Source organism: Carettochelys insculpta, chromosome 3 (assembly GCF_033958435.1).
Source record: "Carettochelys insculpta isolate YL-2023 chromosome 3, ASM3395843v1, whole genome shotgun sequence".
Taxonomy (NCBI): domain Eukaryota; kingdom Metazoa; phylum Chordata; order Testudines; family Carettochelyidae; genus Carettochelys; species Carettochelys insculpta.
In genome coordinates, this window is record NC_134139.1 from 109,091,100 (window position 1) to 109,107,708 (window position 16,609).

Sequence of the window (16,609 nt, forward strand, 5' to 3'; positions counted from 1 at the left end):
ATTTTTCACATACCTAAGAGACGTAGCTATGTCGTAGTAAGTTTCAGTGAGACCAACGCCAAGTATAATTAGGCAGTTTTATTTAGTAACAGGCTGGGTCTACACGGAGCGGCTCTTCTGACAGCTCCATGCTAAAGGGCAGCCTCGAAATTGCAAATGGGTGCTCATTAGCATGGTTCACAGCTCATTAACATAGCTGCAGGAGAGCTCATTCTTGGGAGTGGGGGGTTGTCAGCAGTAAAGAAGCTGTGTGTATGTGTCCCTGCCAGCAAAAAGCTCCTGTGGCACCAGCCCCTTATGCCTGAAAATATACACTCCTGAAAGATGCACCCCCACTCTGCTGAGACCTCATGTAAATAATTTTGTTAGTCTTTAAAGTGCTCCATGACTGCTTTTTAGTTTTATTTAGAAATTCTTCAGCAAACAGACATATTGTAGTGCAGCTGAGAAAAGTGTTTTCAAGTACATGACAATGTACTTAGTTGCAGAAAGATTTGACAATGTTGATGCATATCACACATTTGAACTCTATAGCATGATGCTCTGCAGGAAACAAATCAGTTTATAATGTGGTCCAAATTATTTGTCATATATGTAGTAGTCAGTTCTTGGCTGAACAGAATGTTTTGGAGTTGCAAATAGAGGGTGATTGTGCTGACTTGTCAAACTGGTTGTGGTGCTATGATTGTTTTTGTTTTACTGGTGACTACAGTGGTTTCATTTCAGTTTCTCTTTGATTTCTTCCCTTTCGCTTTTAACCCTTCTCTCTCTCCTCCGTACGTGGTGTCAGATGTTGTGTGGAGAGTCCAGAATTTTAGTAGGCTAGTCTTATTGCTTGGTACTGTCTGTACTCTCCGTACAGTCCTGGGTTCTATTGCACAAATATTGAGCACTGTTGACTTGCTGTTTAAAAGACACGGCCTTGGCTGATGGAGATCAGGATAAAGACTCATGAGAGCCTTTTCAATGACAAAAGCAACGAGGGGTCCTGTGGCACCTTATAGACTAACAGAAATGTATGAGCATAAGCTTTCATGGGCAAAGACCCACTTCCTCAGATGCAAAGCTTATGCTCATGCATTTCTGTTACTCTGTAAGGTGCCACAGGACCCCTCGTTGCTTTTGCAGATCCAGACTAACACGGTTACCCCTCTGATACTTTTCAATGACAGGCTCATGCAAGCTGAACTTGCTACCGCCAGCTATTAGCTAGAGCTCAAATCCTGCTCTGCTACCTTCTGGATATAAGGCAAGATTCACCACTTCATGCAAGTGTTTACTTGATTGGTGGAGTCCCGCCTTTTAAATAGGAGATCCTGTGGGAAGGGGAGAGCTATGTTCCTCCAGTAGTACTTATTTCACATAAGAATGCATGCAAAGAGAACATAGACGTTATTGTTGCTGGAGGTTTACTATATTAAATTCATTTAGTGATACATTTCTTCTCTTGGGCTGTCACTTTGACTTGGTAGAACAATGCTGTTGGGAGTCCTGTACTCCTGGTGGGATCACCAATGGCAAGAAGGTCAAAGGTGAGGTACCAAAAGGCATCCCAACACAAGCCAGTATCTCTCTTCTCTTCTTGGTGATCACTTGATAATGAATAGGACATCTTCATGTCACCCTCCCATTTGTGCATCTATTGATGGCTGATTAGCCTTATTTTGGTGCCACAGGTCTTATCAGAGAAGGGGCAGGTGTAAGTTGGAGGGGCGCTAAACAGTTTTTGCTGCTATTTTCTTCTCTGCCTCTCTGCATCTGCACTGCGTCAGGACCTCTCACATTGTGCCTCTCCCTCATGGACTATCGTTCTGCACTGGGGATGGTCCTGGGCAAAGTTCTCCCAAGCGTTGACACCTCAGAGACAGAAGAGATGGATGAAGCAGGATCACCTCTCAATGGCTGTGAAGGCAGACGAAGGTCTCAATAGTGCAGAAACCTCCAGTCGTCTTGGACCTTCTTGCCACTGAACATAAGTGGCTCTTCTGTCACGATTTGTGTTGCTGCTGGTGCACAACACCTCCATGTTAAACTACTCATGCTCAGGCTTCTTTCATAGGAGAACTTTTTCCCCATCCTTACCCATAAAAGTCCTGTGGTGCCAGGTGAGTGGTGACAGGGACTGGTGAAATGATTATCAGAAGCCCTTAGTCACAGACCCATATGCAGATCATTGCTGTGTGCCCCTGCACTGGGATAGGGTGGTCTTTTCGGCAGCAATGGTCATGACTGAGCAGTCATTTTTTAGGAACCCCTGTGCTCACCCCATATGGTGAAGGAGCTAGAAAAGGTGCCCCAAACATACCTGACTGATAACCATGTCCAGAGGGATCCCTTCTAATGTGGTTGAAAACCAAAAGTGTTTCTTGCAACTAGGAATGTCCACACTCTACTAGATGAATCTGAAAGTGAAATACCCAAATGAAGAACAGCCATTGCTGACTGAGAACGCTTGAGGTACATCATCGACATTGCTGCTTGTGAGAAGATGGTAGTGATTGCACTTTCTTCTGGAAAGGAAAACCAGCAAGCACAGGGCTTTGCACTCAAGAACCTGCTCATCCACTGCCTGGCCGAGCCTCCTGTCCACATCAATGCACGTCTTATGACTATGGCTACATTTTAGTCATGTGTATTTTTAGTAAAAGTCATGATCAAGCCGCAAGCAGTCTCTCCTGAGTGACACTGAGAAGCCGTAGAAGTGGAGTGGGGCCAGTGGCAGTACCGCTGGGCCCTGCACCACCCAGACTCCATGTCCCCTGAAACAGGGGATGGAGCAGGGCAGGTCATGTTGCTGCTGGTCCCTGTGCAGCCCAGTCCCTGTGTCCCCCTGACGTGCTGGGCATGGGGCAACTGCCCCAAACCTTCCAGTGGATGGGATGGCTCTGCCTCACTTTCTTTCCACTCTGGGATAAAGTAGAGGAAGAGGGAGGATCTGTGGCTCATTCTAGAATGCAACAGGGAGTTGACTGGAGACTAATGCTACTGACTGTTTGGCCAGCACCAATGAAGCATGTGTTAGGGTGTCAGAGTGCAGTGTAGCTCCTGATAAGTGGTACCGAGGTGTACAGGGTGAGACGGGGGGAGCAGTGCAGAACCTGCTGCCATGGGACCTCTGGGTCTTCTGAACCCAGGAAAAGCTGCTCCACTTCCTATTACTAGCATACAAGTGATAGTGCTAGACAAGCATTTTTCAGGACTCAAGCACTGGTCTATTTAGAAAAACTGCTTAGTTATAGAAGTACAAAAGCTTTGCGTAGGCAAGCCCTATATCGTAGGCATAACACTGATTTTCTGCTTACTTGTTAAAAATGTATGTGATCCAGAAGTAGTGAAGATGGAAGACAGTGCAGTAAGCAGTTTTCTAGAACAGTAGTTCCCAAAGTATTTTGTTTTAGGCTGTATTTACATTAGCACTGGTGGCTGACATAAATTTCACCAGCATAGCATTGGTTCATGAGATGCTCAACATAGCTACTGCTGCTCATGAGGAGTAGTTTAATTACACCAATGGGAGAGCTCTTTCTTGTCAGAGCAGCTACATGGGAGACCTTATGGCAGCATAGCAGTATAGCTGTGCCACTGTAAAGTTTATTACAGTTTGAACCTCTCTAGTCTGGCACCGTTGGGACCTGACCAGTGCTGGATGGGTGAATTTGCTGAACCACAAGAGGCCAGTATTGTCTCGCAGAATTGCCAAGGCTTCCATTGCTTACTGGCTCTTATAAGATATTGAGGAGTAAATTACAGCTAAATAACAGCACAAAACACTGAGAGCCAGGACTAGTGGCTTTAAGCAAACCATATGGGACCACGGGAAGCTTGGCCACACCCACGATAAGGGGTCATCTGGCTAACTAAAATCATGCTGGCTTACGGATGTTGCCAGATGAGAGAGTTCTGGATTAGAGAGGGTCCATCTGTACCGTAAATGGAACATTACGTGCCACTTTTTATTTCCTTTTATTTTGGATATCAGTAGCCTTAAGTATTTCCATCTCTGTGGTAAAATAAGTGAGTTCAATTACAACATCTTTTTTAAGCATCGGGTTTTCAGATCATAGAATCACAGAGTTGGAAGGGGCTTCCAGAGGTCATGGAGTCCAGCCCCCTGCCCAAGCAGAATCGACCCCAACTAAGTCATCTTAGCCATGACTATATCAAGCCGGGAATTGAAAACCTCCAGGAATGGAGATTCTGCCACCTCCTCAGGCAATGCATTCCAGTGCTTCACCACCCTCCTGGTGAAGTAGTTTTTCCTAATATCCAACCTACTCCTTTCATTCTGTAACTTCTGACCATTACTGCTTGTTTTGCTGTCTGTCACCACTGAGAACAATTTCTCTCCATCCGTTTTAAAGCACCCCTTCAGAAAGTTGAAGGCAGCTATTAAATTACCCCTCAGCCTTCTCTTCCCCAAATTAAATAAGCCCAAATCCCTTAGCCTCTCCTCATAGATCATGTGCTCCTACCCCTTAATCATTTTTGTTGCCCTCTGCTGTACCTGCTCCAGCACATCTACATCCTTTCTATACTGGAGGACCCAAAACTGGACTCAGTGCTCCAGATGTGGCCTCACCATTGCCGAATAGAGAGGAACAACAAACTCTAGATCTGCTTGAAATGCTCCTCCGCGTGCACCCCAGTATGTCATTGGCTTTCCTGGCTACAAGGGCACACTGTTTACTCATATCCAGCCTTTCACCTACCATAATGCCTAGGTTGCTTTCATCTGTACTGCTGCTTAGCCAGTCAGTCCCCAGCCTATAACAAAGCTTGGGATTTGTCTGTCCCAGGTGCAGGACTCTCCACTTCTCTTTGTTGAACCGCATCAGATTTCTTTTGGCCCAATCCACCAATTTATCTAGGTCACTCTGGATCCTATCTCTACCCTCCAATGTATCTACCTGTCCCACCAGCTTGGTGTCATCTGCAAACTTGCTGAGAGTGCATCCAGGTCATTAATAAAGATGTTGAACAACACCGGCCCCAGAACCGGGCCTTAGGGCACTACACTTGAAACCGACCACCATCCAGATATTGAGCCCTTGACCACTACCCGTTGGGCCCGACCGTCAAGCCAGTTTTCTATCTGTTTTATAGCCCGTGTATCCAATCCATATCTCCTTAACTTATGGGCAAGAATGTTGTGGGAGACTGTCAAAAGCTTAGCTGAAGTCAAGGTATATCACATCCACTGACTTCCCCATGTGCACAGAGCCTGTTAACTCATCGTAGAAGCTAATCAGATTGGTCAGGCAGGAATCAAGAGACACAACAGAAGCAGCCATTATTGTTATTCATGACTCTTATTGAAATTACAAGAACTGAAAGACTGTGATATATTTTCAAGTATCAGAGGGGTAGCCGTGTTAGTCTGGATCTGTAGCAGCAACGAAGGGTCCTGTGGCACCTTATAGACTAACAGAAAAGTTTAGAGCATGAGCTTTCGTGAGTTAACTCACTTCTTCACGAAAGCTCATGCTCTAAACTTTTCTGTGATATATTTTGGCATACTGCTGAACTATGCCAATGGCTTGACTTTTTAACGTGTTTGATTTAAATTCAGAGTGCCTTCTATGCTTTATTTGGATTATCTGAGAATGTTGTTAATGGGTAGTAGAAGTCTTTGGGTGTTTGTGTGTGTGTGCATTAGTTAAAGGACAGCCGGAGACCCTGGGAATGCATGTTTTGTAGTACAAGTAAAGTGAACTACCTGTGGTGGTAGAGTAAGTTATATGATGCTGTACTGGGAAATGTATAAAAATTTAGCGGGTTAGGCATGTTAGTCTGTAACTTCAAAACCAGCAAGCAATTCCGTTGCACCTTAGAGAACATTCTCTGTGAATAGAGCACTTGATACATTTTTTCCTGACCTGTGAAAGTTTTCTATTCTGAGTCAGTCACTTTTCATGAGTTTATATCGTATTTGTAATCTAAAGAGTGCTGCTGTTTCAAGCAAGGAACCAGAACTCCAGTCATATTCTGTAGTCACATGTTTCTGTGAACTTCTAACAGAATGTCAGCATGTGCGTGAAGAATGCCACCAAGATGATATTGTGATTTTGTTTTTGTAGTGTTTTTTCTTTGCCAACAAGTTTCTGTCTATGATTTTAAAGAGTTGGTGCACATACTGAATTGTTGCTTGTAGTGTAAATATACAAGCCTCTTTAAGGTGGCATTGTTTCTATTTGCATTCCATGAGAAAGTCTTATACTGAAACAAGGGAATGTCTAGCTGAGATACTTCTCTATCATGCTTTTCCTTCAATTATCACATTTTCCACTTTCAGTGCCAGATTCCACTTTTGTATAAATGTTCTGCACCCACACACACACGCATCACATTTCTCACCATTGTTTTGTAATGCTAAACCTTCACTCTGACCGAACTGACCTCAGCATACGTTCCAGATTATCGATAAACTGTATGATTCAGTTTTGTTTTGTAAAACGGGGATAATAACTTTCCTTTGCAAACTGCTTTGAGGTTTGTGGATCAAGTGTATAAGAGCTGAATTTTTATTATTTGGTAATTTGGAAGTAAGCTGAGATGCCAAAATGTTAAGCAGATTGTTTTAAAAAAGCAGTGCAGAAGCTGTGTGAATTTTTACTTTGTGAAATATTTACAGGTTTTAGGGGAACATTTGAAAGTCACCAATTGGTATTCAAACTGTGCTTTTTAAAGTTGCTCTTTGACTGTCTGGCTATGTCTACACTGGAACATGGCGTCAAAGTAGCTTATTTCGAAGTAGCAACATTGAAATAAGCTACTTGGACGCGTCTCATCCACAATCCTCCGAGGCTGGTGCCATCGTCGTTCAGCATTGATGTAGCGATGCATAGCATTGAAAGGGGCCCCTCAGGGGAGTGTCTACATGCAAAAGCTTCCCCGTTCGAAACAAGGGGCCAGGAAAGCCCGCGGATGGGGTCACAGGTCAGACTAGCCCTTCCAGGGCAACATCAAGCTACTCCCTTAAAGGGCTCCTCTCAGACACACTTGGCCTGCACAGCACGAGGTCTGCAGGGCTGACACCAGGGTTGCAGACCCCATGCACACAGCTATGGACCCACAGCAGCAGCCAGAATCCCTCAAGGCTGTCACTGAGGCAGGGGCTGCCCTGCTTTGCGCCGCACAGGAGGCCGCCCAGCACCTCCTTGAAGACAAGCCCCTTCAGGGGATGAAAGTGCCCTCCCAGACCCCCCAATGGGTGCTCCGCCAGCTATGGAGATACCCCACCAGCGTGGAGTGGTGGGAGCGCCTGTTCCTGGAGGAGTGGGACGACGATGACCACTGGCTCCGGAATTTCCGGATGAGCCGACAGATGTTCCTTGAGCTCTGCCAGTGGCTCACCCCTGCCCTAAGGCTTCAGGACACCCATATGCGGCATGCCCTCGCCATCAAGAAACAGGTTGGCATTACTGTCTGGAAGCTGGCCTCTCCAGACAGCAACTGATCCATAGGACACCAGTTCAGTGTGGGCAAGGTCACTGTTGGGGCCATCGTCATGGAGATAAGGAGGCTCGGGAGGGGACCCTAAGGGGTAGGGGAGCCCAGGAGGAGGCTGGTGGAGAGAGGAGCCTGAGGGGGGAGCCAGGCACACCTTGCACACCCTCACAGGTGCCCATGTCCTCTCCCTGCAGGTGGTCTGCACGCTGAATGCCCTGCTGCTGCACAGGTTTGTGCGGCTCGGGGACCTGGATGCGGCCATCGAGGCGTTTGCTGGCATGGGGTTCCCCAACTGCTTTGGGGCACTGGACTGGTTCCATATCCCCATCCATTCCCTGGACTGCAGTGAAGGATGCTTCATGAACAGGAAGGGCTACCACTCGGTGGTCCTCCAGGCCATGGTGGACAGTTGGGACCACTTCCAGGATGTGTATGTTGGCTGGCCTGGCAGAACCCACGAAGCCCGCGTTTTTAGGAACTTGGGCCTGTGCTGCCGGCTGGAGGTGGGGACCTGCATCCCCCAGAGGGAGATCCCTCTGGGGGACACCACAGTACACCTCTGCCTCGTGGCGGATGCGGTCTACCCCCTCCAGTTCTGGCTTATGTGCTCCTACACAGGTCACCTCAGTGCCAGCCAGGAGGGGTTCAACACCCACCTGAACCATGTGTGCCCAGTGATCGAGCAGGTTTTTGGCTGCTGCAAAGGCCACTGGCACTGCCTCCTCAGCCACCTGGACGTGGGTCTCCCCAACACCCCCCAGGTTGTGGGTGCATGCTGCGCACTCCACAACCTGGTGGAGAGCAAGGGGGAGGCCTTTGTGCAGGGGTGGGCTGTGGAGGCTGGCACAGGTAACCCCCAACCAGTCACTGCCCTGAGCCGCCAGGCCGACCACGAGGATATCCAGGTCCGGGAGGCCCTGTGTGCCCATTTTGACCAGACTGCGGGATGAACGCCATCGTGGCTATCTCTGGTGGGCCTCTCACACTGCCCCCACCACTCACATACTGAGCTCCTAAAGAGCACACAACACACATCTTGGAAAAATAAACCTGAGAAATAATATTTAAGAACCCAAAGCTGTAGACCAATTGTTTACAGACACGAACACATGGGGGAACTATGCACATGGGGGGACAGCTACCTAAAGGGGGGTGGGACACAACTATTTACAACAGAGGTATGAGGGGGAACTATGTACAGAAGTGGGGGGGCTGAGTGGCCCAGCCCCTCGTCTGGCGTGGTGGGGTGCGACCTATGCCTGGTCTGGAGTTCCCGTTGGGGTCAGGTGGGGACCAGGAGGACCGGCAAATATGGTCAGGCTGGCTCCCGAGCTCCGCAGTCCTCTTCAGTGGGCTCCAGTGCAGGGGGCAGCTGGGAGGGAGGGCAGCTGGAGCAGCGGGAGGCGGTAGCTGGTCCGTGATCCTCTCCAGGGTCCTGGTGATGTGGTCAAAAGTCCACATAAATGACCCCCAGGCCTCCTGGCACTAGGCCAGTGCTCACTCCTCCAATTGGAGGCGGCGATCCTCCACCTGGCGCCGGAGGATAGCGAGGACCTGGGGGTCAGCAGGTGCCCATGGCTGGCTCTGGTGGTGGTGAGCTCGTCCCGGTGCCAGTCCTTGCTCCGGCTGGCTGCCTCAGTGCGACGTCCCTGGCGGGCTGTGTGGCATGATGGACATCTCAGCGCTGTCATGGCCTTCGAATGGTGCGGCTGCGGAAAGAGCGGGGAAGAGAGAGGACAGCCATTAGTACTGGGCCCTGGCCTGTGGCCCATGCCCCCCACCCCACTCCGGTGCTGAGTCCCCGTCTCCTGTCCCCGAGCCATGGGCATAGTGTCCCTGTGGGCGGCCGCCTTCGGGGGTTCAGCCCCCCCCCCCCCCAGGGATGGGGTGTGGTGTGTCTGTGGGGGTGGGTGCTGACGGGTCCTGGGAGCTGTGCTGCTGCTGTCCTGGAGCCGTGGTCTGGCTGGGCCGTGGTGGGCCGGGGTCGGCTGGGTGTGGGGGGGAGCCCTGGTCATGTCCCTTGCCCCTGCCCCTGCCCCGTAACCTGGGTGTGTGTGCCCTGTGGGTTACATACCTGATGGTCCACTCCCACAGTCGGGGAACACCCATCGGGCAGATGCCCTGCTGGAGCTGTAGGAGGGGAGGTCAATCAGGAGCTCCCCATCACTGGACCCCTCCTCTGCTGTCCTGGGGCAGGCTCCTCAGGGGGCCCCTGGGGTGTAGGGTTGGTCTCTGGGCTGGACTTCAGCTCAGAGGCCTGCTGGGGCTCCTCCGCCATGGTGTCAGGGGTAGCTGGCGGGGAGGAAGTGTCCCAGTTGCCCAGGATTTCCCTGAGCAACCTGTAATAGGGGCAGGTGGTGGGGGTGGCCCCAGACCAGCTGGCTGCGGCTCAGACATAACCCTGCTGCAACTCCTTTACTTTACTCCTGACATGATCAAGAGAGTGGGAAGGGTGACCCTGGGTGGCCAGGCCCTTAGCCAGCTGGGCGAATGCATCTGCGTTCTGCCACTTGGTCCCCATTACCTGTAGCACCTCCTCCTTGCCCCAGAGCCCCAGCAGGTCTTGGAGCTTGGCCTCCACCCAGGAGGGGTCCCCCCACCTCTTCCTGCCCCCCACCCCAGCAGGATGACTGTGAGCCCTGGGTTCCCTTGGGGGGTGTGCCCTGGAGGCGCTCAGGGGGCTGGCTGGCTGCCATGGGTTGTGGATTGGGGCCTCTGGAGGGCGTGCAGGGCTGCTGCATGTGTGTGCTGCTGCCTGCATGCTCTCAGCTTCCTGCCACAGGAAATCTGGGTGTGTGGTGCTTTGAGGCTGCTGCGTGCGGTGACCATAGAGCCCCGCAGGGGCTGCACAGCACATCTCAACCCCTCAGCTGATTGCTGCCCTGGGAGGACCCTGCTATTTCGAAGTAGCAGGATGCGGATCATCTACACATGCCCTACTTCGATGTTGAATGTCGAAGTAGGGTGCTATTCCCATCTTCTGATTTCAACATCTCACCACCTAATGTCGATTTCAATTTCGAAGTAGCGCACGGTGTGTGTAGACATGACATGCGCTATTTCAAAGATGGGCCAGCTACTTCGAAATAGCTGGCTAGTGTAGACACGGCTTCTGAGAAAGAGCTGTTACTAGTTTCCTGAATCTGCTTTCTTCCTAAACCAAAATGATGTACCATCAATGACAATCTGAAGCATTAGGTATACCCTGCAGTTTAGGAGTTCATGCAGCAGGACTGCAAAGGGGACAATAGAGATTCCTTCGAAATCAGCTTGGAAAGATTACATTTTTCTATTGATAAATATCAGTGAATATCTATTTCACAATACATACAAATTGAGGAAGAATACTTCGATTGGTTATAGAAATTTACGTACTGGCAAAGTAAGAAAAGTATTGCTTGAGAATCTATGAATCAGAATCCAGTGATTTAGACATCAGTTAGGCTAAAAAGAGACTAGTGAATGAATGGTAAAAATATGTATGATTTAAGGATATTTACTTTGTCCATTTTTACATGGGAAGTTGAGAAGTTGTGGTCTAATAATTTATGAAGCTTTAACTATCTAAATCTTAATGGCTACTGTCAAATAATTATCTGAACAAACCCATTATTTCCTGGAACTATGAAAATTTAAAAAGGCGTAAGACCCGCAACTGAAAAATGCGCAATGAAGATCATCAATATTATGTGTCTGAATTTATGAAAAAAATAAAAAATTAAAATTCTGCCAAAAATTCTTAGGCGAGGTCTACCTTCAAGTCTCCGCTGGCAGAGTTAAATAGATATATTATGCTGGCAAAGTGCTGTTAATGTGGAAGCAGGTATTCCAATGGCATTGCAGTTTTGCTGTTGTAGCTTATGCCAGTACAACTACTCCCACCCCTTGAGCAAAATGAATTATACTGCCAAAACTGCATGTATACTAGGGACTCTTGCTAGCACAGCTGTGTCAGCGCACAGATCATGCCTCTTCACATCCCTGACCTACATGGGTACGCCAGCAAAAGTTTATAATGCAGAGGTGGTCTTAAATTTCTTAACAGGAACTGTCCTATCACATGGCTGTCCCTTCCCCCAGAGAGGAGCCTTATGGCACAGGACAGAGGAATTGGGATACGGCAGTACTTGTTAGAAATTTAAGTGTGGAAGTGGCGTGCATGGGACTCAGGGCAGAGAGGGTGTGGGGGATATAGGAGTCAGGGTAGAAGGAGTTGGGGGAGTCAGGGCTGGGGGGTACATGGAGGAAGAGGGTAGTGGGGACTCTGGGGCCAGGTTACCTGATGCTGCCAAAGGGCTGTGTCTTCATGGAAAGTGGAAGTGTTAGGGGAAAGTGAATAAAGTGGAGAGTAACTGGGCATGAACATTTTGTCTGAGCCTGCTCGGTGCACCCTAGATAGCATAGTTCTAGAGAGAGCCATTTTCAATGCCACAGTTCTGAGCTTCCTTTTGTGACATTGCCGCCTTTCCTACCTCTTCCTGCTTCCCCATCAAATGAATCAAATTCTAGTCTTAGATTTGCACAACTTTTAAAATGCTTCCTACCGGGTCATGTGTTATACCCATTTGCAAGTTTGTATCTTCTCTTTTCAAAAGATTGGAAGCCCTTGGACTGTTCTAGCCAAGAAATAACACTGTTAACTGGAAAAACAGATTCCTCAGAGTTCAGGTTGCGATAAAATATCCATTACACAGTAATGATCTGTGGTTTTCTTTTTATTTTTTCCTCCTTGGTTTCACAAATATCTGCAAAACTAAATCAGCCTCAAACTGCATGGGTGTGTTTTAATATCACCGTTAGATTTATTCAGAAGAGTTGAATCAGAAAAGGTGTTCTGGAGATAAAGATGAGGTTCTTATTTCCAGGGACTTTTTTTTTCTATAATTTAACTTGCTTGCTATAAGAAAATAAACTTTTGACCTTTTCATCTTTAACGGACTGATTCTAAAAGGATTGTCATGAGTAAGCCTGAGACAATCAGTGGGATTCTGCTTGTGGCTAGGAGGGAGGGAGAGGGAGAGAGAGAGAGCGCCAATAGACAGGTTCCAAGTATTTAAAGAAATGGGTGGTAGTGCTGAGTGGATGGAATCCTAAATGGCCAGGAGTGCTTGAATACTGATCAATCTGTAATTTATGGTCTAAAAATAGTGCCCCTGCTGACTTTTTTCCCCCTCTGTTTTTAAAGCCCTGATAGTATATAAATATATCTTCTGCTACTGTTTGTACAGTAACTAGCAAATTAGGGCCCTGTTCATGATTGGTCCTTAGATGATACTACTGAAATAAGCATGAGCAACAGAAATGATAAAATGTGTGGAAAACTTGATGTATAAGGAAAGATTTTAAAGATGTTTAAAAATGACATGTTTAATCTTGAGAAAAAAGGATTGAGGGCAGCCTGATAATAATCTTTTAACATGTAAGTACTGTTGTGAAGAGGATGGTAACCTGTTGTTCTCTATGGCCACTGAAGGTAGGAGAAGAAAAAATGAACTTAATCTGCAGCAAGGGAGAGTTAAACCAGATATCAGGACGAACTGTGTTATGATAAGGGTAGCTAAGTTCTGGAACTGGCTTCCAAGGGGGGTTGTGGAATCCTCCTCAATGGAGGGCATTGAAACCAGGTTCGTCAAATACCTGTCAGGTATGGGTTTGGTTTAGTTGGTCCTGCTTCAGCACAGGGGGCTGAACTAGACGAGTCCTTGAAGGCCTTTCAGCTCTGTATTTCCGTGCTGAATACTAATGTTGCAGAAAAGAAGCTGCATATCAGTGCTTCTAGTCTGCTCCATAACCTTCTCAGGATACTGGCATGTTTTCTATTCTCCCCTCATTAGATGGATCATGTGATGGTTACCTTTTCTGTTCCTTCTCTCTGAGGAGCCTTCAGGGGTGACTGGTGAAGGGGCAGTTGGAGGGAGGGAGGAGGCACATGACCAGAAGGAACCCCAGCCTGGGAAAGAGTCCCCCTACTCCCCAGGTCCTGCCTCTCCCCACTTCTGGTTCCCCCACACTCACCGCCAGTGTCAGGGAAAGTGGAGAAAGGCAGCTCACGCTTGCTGTGGTCCCCCAGCCCCATCACTCTTTTTCCCTGGTGGGGAGAGGGGAAGGGGCAACCCTGCTGCCTCCCCCAGATTGGTGGCCCGGGAGAGCAGAGTGAGCTGGAGCTGCATTGCTCTGCTTCCCCTGAGGCTGCTAGTGAGTGGATGGAGGTGGTGATCCCTACTGCGGGGACCCCCCCTGCCACCAGGCCAAGAACTTTGGCCCTACCAGCTACTGGACAGCCCTTGGCTCTCCCATCCATGACATTGGGAGGCGGGCATGTGCCTCTTTTTCCCCGCCACACGTTGCCCCTGCCTGGCATCGGCTACTGACGGAAGACAAGATAATGAGCTATCTGGACCTTTGGTCTTACCCAGTATGGCTGTTCTATGTTCAGTACCAAAACAAAAAGCAGTCAAGTAGCACTTTAAAGACTAGCAAAATAGTTTATTGGGTGAGCTTTCGTGGGACAGACCCACTTCTTCAGACCATAGCCAGACCAGAACAGACTCAATATTTAAGGCGCAGAGAACCAAAAACAGTAAGCAAGGAGGCCATTACCTGTATCATATTAATCCATCTGTAAGCTAAACAGCAGTTAAATATTTTGATGTGTATGTATGTAATGAGCACGTGTATTAAAAGTCTAGTTTTCAAATATGACCCTTCTAAGCTGTTGCCTTTTTAAATAATGTGCACAAATGCATTTCCATTCCATGCATGTTCACTACAGTAATTGATCTCTTGGCCTGCTTTGGTCTGACCTGAAAAATTCTTATAATAAGAGCCATTGGCAGTTCCTCATTTTTATGTATTTTACTTTTTTATTTTTAAATTGTTTGGCTCTTAAGGCAAGTCTCTGCATTCTGTTTTATCTTTCAAGTTTTTTGAGGCTTTTTCTTTTTTTTGTTCTACACTTCATAAGGAAGCAAGAAGTGTGACAGGAAGGTGTGATTTTTAATTTACACCAGAGTTCTCAACAAATAATGACTTTTCACACCCTGTTATTGCTGCTTAGCGGGGGCGGGGTGGGGGGGGGGAGTTGTATGGCTACTGTTGTCATATCAAATTAAATCCACTCTTATAATTCAGAAGGACATTTCTTTTAATTTAACCCTTTTCAGTTTGTGAAGCATATTGCTCTGAGATGAATAACTTTTAAGTAATTTCTCATCATTTAAAAAAGCTGTTTTGGGGCAGGGGGAGAATTATTACTGAAGCATGCAACATGTAAGTGCCTATTCTCAAGTTTTGGTATGTTTTTTGCCCTCCTACAGTGTGACAAATTGTGGCTCTGGTCATTGCAGGATCAGTGCCCTATGCATGTCTGTGTTCTAGGAAGATGTTGGGGCCAGTACGTCTAATGTTTCCTTGAAGAAAAACGATTAGACCACCCTAAAAGTTCTCTTGAGTCAACTAATGTTTTTGCTTCTACTCCTTAGAAACTAATTTTCCAGCTCTTTGAGAGTTGCCATGCCATTCAGTGACTGAAGTGGAGACAAATTACATCAATTTAGTATCAGTATACTACTAGTAGTATTAGTATAGAAATGGTACATCTTTAGAGGTTCAATTGTAAAGTAGTCATAAAAAGTGGGAAAGCAATTTCTCTTTACAAGTACATCTCTTACCAATGCAGTTGTTTATTTTATGTATTTACTTAATGTAATGTAATGTAATTGCCCATCTCAGGCATCTTAAAACCAGTTTAAGAGCAGATTAAATACATCAATAAAAATACATTTAAGAACTTTGATTCAAGCTGTTGTGGATGGAGGGGTTGTAATTTTAAGGCATTTGTGTTGATGGCCGTTAATCTGCCTAGGGCTTTTTTCTTGTATTTTATTTGCATGAAAACTCCTAATGCAGCTGTGATGATCTGGTACCAGAAGTGCATTACTATGGTTTGGTTTGCCTTAGTTTCATATAAATGGATCAGAACAGACAAGCTGTTCAGAGAAGGAATATGTGACACATGGAATATAAAAATACTTGTGTACAGCAAGACAAAAAAGCAGTCCAGTAGCACTTTAAAGACTAACAAAATAATTTACTTGGTGGTGAGCTTTCGTGGGATAGACCCACTTCTTCAGACCATAGCCATACCAGAACAGTCAGTCTTTTGTTAGTCTTTAAAGTGCTACTGGACTGCTTTTTTTGTTTTGATAGTATATAGACTAACACAGCTATCACTCTTTTACTTGAGTACAGCAAGGGATGCTGTTTAAGGAGTAAATCTGGGATGGTGCCAAGTCCCATCAATCCATTAAACATGTCAGGACTGGAGCTGAAGAACCAGAGGAGTCCCCCCGCCCCTGCTCCGTTAGGGCCTTTTCTTTGCTCTAATATTGTTATATTCCGTGTGATACCCATTTCTCTAGATGGAGTTTGAATCTGAGAGAATGTGTGAATAGTGAACAATAAAAGTAGTCTGCCCTTCTCTTGGCCGCCCCTCCCACCCCTGCTTGTATTGCCCATAATTGTTTGCCATCAAGATTTGAAGTGTTCTCTTAACTAAACTACTTGGTGGTGCAGAGAGGGTTAATGTGCTCAATTTACTATAAATATATATGTGACAGACTCTTATCTGATCTGTTTTTTTGCTTCTGTAAAATGTCAGCCATTTCCTGATGAGCGTGCTGGTGGTGAATTTCACACCTTTCTCTTCTCTGTGTGGAAACCTGGGTGTTAATGGTGCAGGATCAGGTAGCATTCTGTGTTACAAAGAATGAGTTTTTTTGTTAGAAGAACAGAGGGAAACCAGAGAAGTAAAGAAAGAAGGAATCCAGAAACGTGGGTGCTTGAAGTAGATTTTATTTTAGCAGGTAAATAGCAGTTTTAGTGCTCAGCACATGCTTTTACTCAACACATGTAAATGAAACGCTGCCTTGGAACAGTGGGGAAGCTGACTCTGGAGTGGAGCATAAAAATAAAACAATCCTTTATTTTCATTCTACAGTGAAATTTTACTGTTGCAGCACCTGAAGATGGAAAGTTGGTCTGTTGATCAAGTCTGCAACTGGTTGGTGCAGAGAAATTTAGGAGAACTAGTTCCAAAGTTTCGTGGTAAGTCTTTTGTGTTAAAAGTGTATTTCACACCTCTCTTCTTGAAAAATAGTCT

The 16,609-nt window shown here is 46.8% G+C and overlaps 1 protein-coding gene across 2 annotated transcripts in view; it reads left to right on the plus strand.

Moving 5' to 3' along the window:
* SAMD3 (sterile alpha motif domain containing 3) overlaps positions 1 to 16,609 on the plus strand; it is an 89,652-nt gene that overhangs the window by 2,743 nt on the left and 70,300 nt on the right. For both annotated transcript variants that reach the window (XM_074988767.1, XM_074988768.1), the window contains exon 2: positions 16,448 to 16,554. In XM_074988767.1, coding sequence (XP_074844868.1) covers positions 16,476 to 16,554 — 79 coding nt within the window. In that variant the 5' untranslated portion in view covers positions 16,448 to 16,475. The remainder of the gene's footprint in view (positions 1 to 16,447; positions 16,555 to 16,609) is intronic.